This window comes from Manduca sexta, chromosome 14, assembly GCF_014839805.1.
Source record: "Manduca sexta isolate Smith_Timp_Sample1 chromosome 14, JHU_Msex_v1.0, whole genome shotgun sequence".
In the NCBI taxonomy this organism is placed as follows: domain Eukaryota; kingdom Metazoa; phylum Arthropoda; class Insecta; order Lepidoptera; family Sphingidae; genus Manduca; species Manduca sexta.
The window spans coordinates 708,629-719,555 of NC_051128.1; the positions used below are offsets into that span (position 1 = coordinate 708,629).

The following is a 10,927-nucleotide window of genomic DNA, read 5'->3' on the forward strand; positions in this document are numbered from 1 at the left end:
ACTTAATGCCATGACATTCTCTCCCAGACAACCTCGGGGTGGTGTAGAGGACGGAGGTAGGTGTATAATAAAAGAAGTGAAAACACATAAAAGAGTAATAATAAACAAATGTATGGTTTAACGTAATGTATGTAACACCAGACTACTACGGCCAAATTCGCTAAGGGCACAATACACTGAATTCTATTTATCTCATCATTGCCAGTAATTCAATAGTGTAATGATACGCTGGACTACTACGAGCAAATTCCATAAGGAGACAATGTAAAATGACTGATGACAATTAATGCTTAAAAACAGTTATTAGACGAACGATTATTTGATATTAATTTATACAAAAACAAACATAACAATTTTTTTTAATATGTATAAAGGTAGTTTGATACCGTTTAGTGGAACCAGTTCTGAGCAACCTTACGAGGTGATTGCCCGTTGGAAACAATAGCATTCACTTCAAAAATAAATCTAAACTAAACACTTAACCTAACCTTTACTAGCAAAGAACTAACTAATAAGCATTTAGGTGCTTCATACATTATTGCTTGATTCGCAACTTATAAGCACCTCTTATCGATGCCAAACAGCTGTCTATGAATGGCTGTCATGTATGCTGCGTTTCTTAGTCTCGTGGCAGCGTCTTATGGAGTGTGAATTTGAACGTTCTGGGTTCAAAATGTGGGTCGAACAGCCATACGGTGATTGACATCTACGGTAGATACAAATATCTTACCACTTTTGTCCATTTCGCGGAGTTAGGAATTTATCACTACCGCTCAGCCTTCTTGGGGATCGACTGGGAGGTTTTGTTGGGTTCAGCGGTCTCGAGACCTGGCGTTGAGCTGCCTGGAGAGATGGAAAATGTTGGGCTACTGCCGGGTCGAATCCCTAACATTATGAATACCCTATCCACGAAAATACGAACTAAAACTTCGCGGTAGCCATTTTTGCCACATTAGTAAATCATCATCATTATTGTCATCAGCCACATAAAGTCCACTGCTGAACATAGGTCTCCCTAAAGATTTCCAAACCTATTGAAAGCGGCCTGCATCTAACGTGTTCCTGCAACCTTATTTAGCAAATATTATATTAAAATTATGTATTATCTTTCCAGGCAAAATGTAATAACACTTTTCGGAATAAATGTTACGTGAATCAAAGCTTCGTGGATTAAGGCGGACTATAAAACATATACGTAGGTAATGCTCTTTGAATACACGATGGGATGTACTATTTAGTAATGCGCTTTCAAAATGGACGGATAGAATTTTTAAATACGGGGGTGGATTTAAATAATTCCCTTTTGCTTAAATTTTGTGGAAGCAAAGCTACAAAATAAATTCTATGTCCTGGTAAATGTATTTATAATTTAAAACAATATACCATATTATAAGTAGCGACGTTTTTATATATAATAAAACAAAACGAAATCACGCGACTTTATTACTTTTGTTTTTTTATTGAGAATGTATTGTTTACAATTGTTATCCCCCGTTTTATGTTTGCTCTACATTCTATAATAGGTTCTCGTCAGCCCTCAGAGTACGAAACTCTAAAAAGACTAATTAATAATCAACTGCTGCTAAAACAGACACACAACGAAATGGCTGCTACAAGCCGGCAATAAATATATTGCAAAAATATAAACAATAAAATTCGTTTATATATTCCTAAATAAATCAAATTATCAGCGTCTGAGTGGCGTTTAAAACTTAATGAACAAACAAACAGGAATACGCAGACAGCGACCTTGTATATTATCAATGACGGAATGTCTCAAGTGATTTGTAACTGAACAATTGTGTCAAATACAAGCACTTGATAACACTAATGTAAAACCCACTTCATTTTTCTTCCACGTATTCTAACTCCACTGTTAGGTCGGGTCAACGCAACACAATTTTATACACGTTGCAAAAAGGACTTGTCTAATCTGTAATCGGACGCGAGCCAATCGTATTAAAAGAATCTAGCATTCCTAGAATTCGTTATGAAACTCGGGTCCTGGTGGTCTACGTTTTATAGGTACCTTTATTTTTCGTTGTTTCTTTTTTCATACGACCATGGCAATGTGACACCAATGCATCTGATGGTAAATGAAGTGCGGTGCAATAGAATATCGACTGACGAGAGATGATTACCCATCGACAGTCGACACAATTTCGCCGGCCTGTTGGAACCGGACAAACACAGGCTGATCTCGGAACGCGACACACTTAAGTAAGCCACTATGGCGGGTTTTAACATCTTGTGTACGGTGCTCGCTATCCGGGCGGATATAAAATATATCTTACCACTACTAAAAATCCTACGAGTTTAGATACTGTAGGTGATTTAAAACTGCTCAGTCTAACTCGAATACATTCATCAAAACGGATAACGTAATTTATTTAATTAAGGGTATACATGCTATAAAAATGTAACAATAGATTATTATTATATTGTCATAGGCCTCTTTCAGGCGTTAACTAGTTGATTGTGAATTATAACAATTCGACAACTGCGAATTTACAGTGTATCCCTTATATTTCCATTCATACCGTGAGAGTAACACTCTATTTTGACCTTCACTTTTCATTACAGAATGGTGTAAACTTATTTCCAGAGCTATATATCATTTCAGAAATCGATCAATATGCCTTTCATCCAAAACCATTTCTTAATACATATATTAATTTATCGGCTAACATTAATTTTTATCCATATTTTAATGTAATAAAAAGCTAACCTCTCGCTCTCACAAACTAATAAATAAATATTATCTTAGTCATCACTGCATTGATTTATATTTTGGGACATCCGCGGCTAATCCGAACCACTGGACTGTGCTTCGCTACTAAACTCTACCAAAAACGGGATTATCCAAACTTCATACAATAACGTGTGTTTAACAATACTGAATTGGTTTGGGATACCAGAAAAAGCCGATTAAATGCATTGCATGCATGTTGCATATTCCTAATTGAGCTTAATTATATATTTCCTGATAAAAAAAGTGTTGGGTGAAATGCTGTCAAACATTTACTTAATGGACATTTGGAATTTTAGTTTGCTAACTAATGAGGAAATGTCATTATTAGAAAATATGATCGTATTATCAAAAGATAAGCAGAAGTAAAGGTCCATTTAGCATAACATACAAACAAAAAAATACCGTCTAGAAATAAATTGTGTCAAGTTGGCAAATCGTGGGCTGAGCGATGAAAATCCTATGAAGTTATCCAAAAAAAGATAATTCCTCTTGGATAGAATAAAATACGCGGAAATAAGTCAGCAAATTGATACATTTCTGGCTTTCTTGTCATGTAACTAAAATATTATTTTAATCTTTGCAAAACAGAACATACAAAAAGTATTTCACCTATAAATTCACATCTAATATCTTTTGTTCAAAGTTATTACATGTCAAACTCAAATATTTTGACGCGTAACAAATACTCGTATATACAGATTTTACTTAACATTATTGGATTTATGTTGTAATAAATGTGAATGACTTGCGGAATTTGTTATTGCTTATAGTTCAAGGAATATGTTTTGAGTGGGAGAGGACCTTAGGTATTGGAACTGTTGATAAACCATGAAAGGGGTAAACAGAGTTGCAACTAGGTTTAGTTTTGGGTCTGGCTGTAGATTATTTGCTGATAGAAAGGTGGCTTAAAATATGAGTATAGAAGGTTAATCCACTAAACGAAGATTTGTGGTAACCTTAATTTTATTGTACTAGCTTGTGTACGCGATTTTACCGATATAAAAATCTGTTTAGGGATCAAAAATAATTCTTAGCTCTTAGAGATAGCACGGTTTTTCATTAGCAGAAGAATTTTCAAAGGTATTTCCGGAGATTAACACATTCGAAGAAAAGCTTTAGCTCTAGATTAATGATATAGATAAAGAAAATATAACTTAGTCTCAAATAATGACTATGTTTTATAGAACAGATTCTCTAATGAGGAGAGAATAAATATATTATAAGTATATAGATAGATACTGCATTCGCGTCCTATTTTATTAAAGTTTCAATTCTACTGTTAAAGCAAACGTAGACTACCGAATACAGTCCAACAAGAATTTATTAAATATATATGACATTTTGTACTCGATTGTACCTGAAAAAATATAGATTAAATTATGTTGATAAAACAACTTAATAAATAAAATTTTTGATAAAAGAAATATTGTATCTGCAAGATATAGTGTTGAACAAGAATGGCGTAAAGCACATAACACTAGAATAATATTTCTTACAATATTCATCTGACACTCGACACCTGGACGTACTACATACTACTACGTATAAATCTGACGTCTATTTTCTATGCTATTTCAACTCACAGCTGTACTGCGGAAAACCACATAGCCGCTTCATCAATTTTTAGCGCTGACTAAAAAGGAACAATTATGTCCCATTGTGTGTTGTTATTGCTGGTTGATTGTGCGTCAAAATGAAATTTAGCCGCTGTAGCGAGGCGGGTCACGTACTAGACGCAGTCATTAGCTGTTCAATTAAACGCAGTGACTTGAAATTTACGTTTTCAATACGTCGCAGGAAATGTTTATTTGTCGAAAATTAATGTATAAAATGTAGTTAGTTTTGTTTTTAAATAAATCTACAATCAAGTTTAAGGAAGTAGCTGGTTAAAAAAAAACAAATACTTAAAATAAATTTGTGTTACCGTTAATTAACGAGAATGCTAATATTTGTAGGCATTTTGTTGAATAAATGGTACATGAAAATAATTCGTTGGATATTTCATTCGTCAACGTTAAAAGAACAAAGTGCAACAAGAAACCCTTCCTTAAAATGAAGTTCTATTTAGGAGTAGACGTGTAATACTGTATATTACTTTAAAAACGCTATGTTGTATTTTGAACCAAACCTTTAGGTTTGAGGTTATAAAACAACCCTTTCAATTTCGGCTACTAAAGCGAGCATACATAGTTCCATTTGGTGGCAGACATTAAATCAAATTCTGCAGCAGCTGCTTTCGATTAGATCTAATAATAAATGTTGGTACTGTTGTAATAATGTTTTGTATTAGCTTCGGATCTCGGCTCCGTTCGCTTAAAATCTTTTTCCGGTATAAAATAGAAACTATAGCACTTAATAATAATAATAATAATCCTAGTACTAAAAAAACTTCCGAAATAGACGTGGGTTTAAAAGTTAAGGATCGGTTGAACAGCGATTGGAGACATATTTTCTGCCCAAAACAACATTTAATCTCTATTGCAAGTCTTCAATGATCCCTTTCATATTTTTTCTAAATCTGCGAATGTTTATGAGTTGTGTACAATCATTTAATGTGATGTGACCTCTTTATCGTTTTGTCGGCCTATGAAAAGATTATGGTAGGCAACGGCTTGGTTGTGTCTCTGGCATTGCAAGCTCCATAGGTGGTGAATACTGTCTACCATCAGGCGGAACGCTTACTCGTTTGCTTACTAAGGCAATATTTTTTTTAATCGTTCTATGACCTATATTAGGAACCTCGTCATTCGGTCCTGATTCACTCCTAAATATCGATATTGCATAATAATGCTAATTTGCCACTTCGTTGGTCAGCGGATAGGTCACGTGTCGCATTTTATAGACACCATCTATTTTTTGGCGTGTGTTAATGTCTACGGGTAAAAATAAATTGAAGACGACGTATAAGGTACGAGAGAATAAATAAAATAGGTTGTAAGGTCTAGGACATTGTTTGTTCGTTTCTTAGTGTAGCTTCTATGAAAATCTTACTTCTCACTTATATTATAAATGCGAAAGTTCGTAAATGTTTGGATACTTGTAAGAAGTAAACACAGAAACAGCTGGACGGACTTGGATGAAAGGAAGACGGATAGACCATGTCTTGAATTAAAATATAGGCTACTTTTTATTCTGATAATTTGCTTCTACGGCATAAAGGAAACAATAGATTTTTAAACAGATGCATGACGTCTTTTAAGTGGTACTATTATTGAGAATTTGTACCGGGAAAGGCTATTCACGCGGGCGAATCTGCGATCTAGTGATATAGTAAGAGTTCATGCATAAGGTCACGCCAATATTAAAAACAGCGTGCAGACATTGTGCTAAATAATTAATTAAACGAAATTTTTTATTGGTAAATCCAGTTTCGAACTGAGCCTTAATTGATAGATTGTTGGCACAAGTTATGTGTTTGATAGGTATTAAAGACTTAAGTGCTGAGCCGAGATTATAATCAAAGTTTATCTTGATCAGGTAAGAAATCCTTTAACACCTGAACTTGCTAACAACTACGCGTGAACTGATAATGCTATATTATAATCATATTAAGCTCTCGATTATACCCGAGGGTATCAAGTATGGATTATTCTAAAGAAAAGTTACGCTTTGCGAAATCCAAGTAGGGATTTATTTTAATCAATTAGTAAGACTATTTATCAAGTTATTAATACGTGGAACCACAACGTAATATAAAATTCAATTTGCCTATTTAGTATTTTATCCGTTAAAAGCACTCTTATATGTTATTTATACAAAGAAATTCACTAATTGAAAATGTCCACTTTAATGAGAACCAAGAAATTCAGCCTTTAGTCTTTCTCATCTATAGGCCGTCATTTCTTTTTTTTTATTAGCTCGGTAGCTTAGTTGTATTGCGTCCGAGGTACAACACGGCTCAGAGGTCACGATTTTGAATCCCAGGTTGGACAAAGTCATATTGGATTTTTGCTCAGTATCAGGAATCAGGAATTTGTGACCGATGTCGCAATAGTGTTAATCTCTCACATCAAAGGACGAAACACACAGGCAAAAAGAACGTGTCTTGGTTGCATCCTTACCTATCCCTTCGGGGGTAAAGGCGTGTGTTTACTTTTAACTCCTTCTGGCTGATTTTACTTAACATCAAAGGAACTTCGTCGCCTCATTTAGTATATAAGAGAATATCCTTAAGCAGCAATTTGGGAGACAGTCTTCCGTCAGTTGGATTGTATTATGGAATTAATTTTACTTCCAGACATTATATTTATGCAGGGCGTTACTGGCGACAATTTGATAAGGCTGCCAGTGTTTAAACAGATTCGTGGCTCGTTTTAACATCTAACGTTAAAACGAGTCAGGAATCCGTTTAAATCGTCTGAATATAAACGTGGAACCCACGGCAGGTATTTGTCTGAATGGTTAGTTTTACACCATGTGGACTATGGTTTCTATCCAGTGAGGTCTTTTTCGTCGTACTCATTAATATAAGTACCTCCATTTAAGACTAGTATAACTTATTATACTTCGTGCAACCGCTCAACGCTCTATGAGCTGTAAAATGTCCTCAAGTGCATTAGAAAACAACAGCATTTGTACACTGTCTGAATCAAAGATGGACATATTATTTAACATCTGTTTGGTAATAAATGAATACCAAATGCTTTTATATTATTGTAACTAAAATTCATGCATATTACGTTATACCGCGACGTTCGTTACAAAGAGGTTATAGTACAGATTTACTCTCGCATTGTAGGGGATATAAACGAGAGTGTCTGCGTTGAAGGCGACAGTTATAAAATGAGTTTCTAGATATATTTTATAACCCATTCGCCTCTCGCTAACTTGTAAATTATAACGTGATGAAAATGTCTCTGCGTATACAGTGCGGGTCGGTTTATTACTCATATCCTTGGCGTCGGAATTAGGAATTAGGGATATAGACCAAAACCTGTGTCTAGATTATTATAAAAATATGTATAGACTAGTACTTAAGTTGTGTTTATGTTTAAAGCGCTTCGCAGACGTTATTTATATACATTATAGAATGGCGGCAGCAAAGTCCCAATATTATGCTTTCATATAATTACTGTAAAAGTGATTGTAACTTTAAATAAATTACTTAGTTTAATTCAAGGTGTTGGATGGTGATTCTACTGTTTATGGGTGGTCGTATCGCTTACCATCAGACGACCGGCAAGCTCGTCTCGTCATTTAAAGCAATAAAAAAAAAACTTAGTTAAGCAGTTTAGGATTACAGTTTCGGGGTACATACGTGGCAATCATCTGACATTAATAGCATACCAGACCATTTTTACGTTTTCTTAATAAAAACTCGACAAGACAAGCCAAGACTTACTTCAAGTTGTTTTAATATTTCAACATATTCCGTGCAGTGCAGGAGACAATTTATTGCATGTAGCATTCTATACAATGAAACTTTGCGTACCGAACTAGGTAAACTCGTAAAGGCGAGCTCACATTATGTTCTTTATTTTCCCCTTGCCTTGTCTCGCCCTTCTCGCATGAGTCTTTGTAAAGATAGGAGCATGTTTGTGAATATGTTTCAATTGGAAACGTTTAGATGTTTGAACTTTGACGCAGAAACCGCTAAATAGGTTGAATGAAATTTGGAAGAAGCAGACCATGTCCTGGATTAACATATAGGCTACATTTTATCTCGGTAATTTGCTCCAGTGAAAAATATTTAGTGCTGCCGAAAAACAGATAGTGCTGACGTTGGACGAATGGTGATATGAAGCGCTACATTGATTCAGAGGGTTGTAGCAGAAAAGATATTTACGTAGGCGTACCCGCGGGCAACACCTAATATAATACAAGTGCTAAAAGCCACTCAAAGACGGAGAAGCTTCCAATAAAAGAAAAAAAATTGGTTCTAATTCTGGAATCTCTTTACAATATTGTTGGAATATAAATTCCATTAACTTATCTAAATTCTAGTATTATGTAAGCACTGTTTCAGTTGGAAGAACTAACTGATTATAAGTTCTAGCTTCTGATGTGTACCTTATTTATTGTAGAATCAGCAATTGTTTTAGCATTTCATTCTTCACAATTTCATTGTAAAAGTAATTACATTAATGTGTTGGTAACAATGTGAATTTAATAAGTGTAATGGAGTTTCGCTTGCTTTGAAATCAAGTGCAACTTTAACAATGTTACATTTTGTTTGTGAAATTGTATGGAAGTGCATTTAAGTCATAATGGAAAATTAAATAAACCGTTTTAAATACGGATTGTTTTATAACATTTGTAAACTTAAATCTTTAAAAGCAGCATAGGACTCTTATTTAAGTACTTTTTTGAATAGATCCTTTTAAATATAATATACTAGTTTTTGGTCGGGGTTTCGCCTACGTGAATTAGTTTTTTCCTGGATAACAGCCTATGTGGTATTCCAGAATATAATGTATATCTGTGCCAAGATTCATTCAACCTTCCTGGGATGATTAAGAAACTATCATTCATCTAAACTTTGGTATTTATAATAATTGTATCTAATTTAATATGTCATGTTACAAAAGTTGCGCAATAGGATTTCATTCAGTACAAAACTATGTATGCATATTTTTAAAAAACATGAAATTTGAAAAGACTTGCAGAAAATTGCGTTTAGGATATTTTATTAAATATTCTAATGTAATGTCGATTCTATTACAATGGACAATGACGATTGCAAAGTTAGATAGGGAAGGGTAATATTGCTTCAAAGTTTTCTCTGAGCTATCAAAATAGGTAAGCAAATCCAGTCGTGTCCATTCATAACGTAAAATTTTGCTACAACGCCGCTCGACACCTTCTATTTGAGTTATTCATAGAATTTTCATTGTACGTTTCTGAGGGAACAAAACAAAACTTTTGGATACCGACCATGAATACAGATCTAGTAATAAGTGCGTGATATCTGCTAGTGGCACTACTGCTGAATAAAATATCAACATTCGCGTACAATTTCGAACTTGACGCTGACATCCGAAATGCCCTCGGGATTGCTGATTTGCCTACAAATGCATACCCTTTCTGTTATTATAGTTTTTATTTTTATGATGAATGACGTGTGATAGCGATAAATGCAATTACCACGTGACAAGAGTCATGACAAATCATATATAACACATTAGTACGACTTTGAATAATACTCGAAATTTTGTCTAAAATTTATTAGTCTCACAATCACAAGATAGGATGAAAGCCATCTGATATCCGTAGACGGACTTGCTGTGTTTTATTACATATCTATTAAGTAAGCTAGCTGGCAGTGGCGAAAAATTAAGTTATCCGCAAGGGAATCCGACGCGACATAATATGTACCAATATGCATGAATAATAATAATATCAGTCCTGTATTATATACTTAATAATAATTAGATTTTACATAAATTCTACACAAAGGCAAGCCGGCAGGTATCGGATGCTAATGACCCTTCGTCACTGCTGGCTGATAGCTTGACACAGCAAAATACAAAAATTCATATATATTATTGTTATCAACTCAGCCGAGTCTAATAAGCCTTGGATTAGTTCTCGGTCAAGGTCGCTCAACACCTGCGTCGCGCGGAACTAAGCAATTTCTACCTTTAATCAACCGTACACCATAAGAGCCGAAACATGCGTAACATATGCAGATAGAATTATATATTATTGTTTCAATTGTTATTTTAACGTGTGTCGCTTGTCTGATAGGAACCGCCACTAAAACGCCACTAACACCGTAACATTCTGATACAAAATAAATCTTACGATGTCTGATACATGTATACACCCCCCACCTCCAACCCTTTCCACCTCCGCAGGCAATTCTTGTGCGTTCGGTCTTCACACGAATGCACGCCCATGCATTGGGACATTTGCCGTGGCGCTAGTTACACAGTCCAGTGTGTATACATCGTGGTTGTTACTATAGAGGCCTATTTAGATAGGCTGTTATATTCACATTTTATATTGACGGTTGAAGGCTAATTGACTTAAGCCACATTCAGTTTCATACATATTAAAATTAGCTCTTTTTTCAATCTTATTTTAAGATAGTAAAAATTTTTCGAAAGAAAATGTCGTTTAATTCAATTAGCCTTTTAGTTTGGATATACATAATTCAAAACACAGCCCACCACTTGCACTTGTGCCAGCATACGCTAGAAAAAGATGTTATTCGGTATGAATATCGAATATTGA

At 34.6% G+C, this 10,927-nt stretch overlaps 1 protein-coding gene across 1 annotated transcript in view; it reads right to left on the reverse strand.

The window, feature by feature from the left end:
* LOC119189285 overlaps nucleotides 1–892 on the reverse strand; it is a 7,079-nt gene extending 6,187 nt beyond the window's left edge. The window contains exon 1 of the mRNA XM_037438464.1: nucleotides 771–892. Within this exon, the coding sequence (XP_037294361.1) occupies nucleotides 771–892 (122 nt within the window). The remainder of the gene's footprint in view (nucleotides 1–770) is intronic.
* Nucleotides 893–10,927: the final 10,035 nt, after the last annotated feature.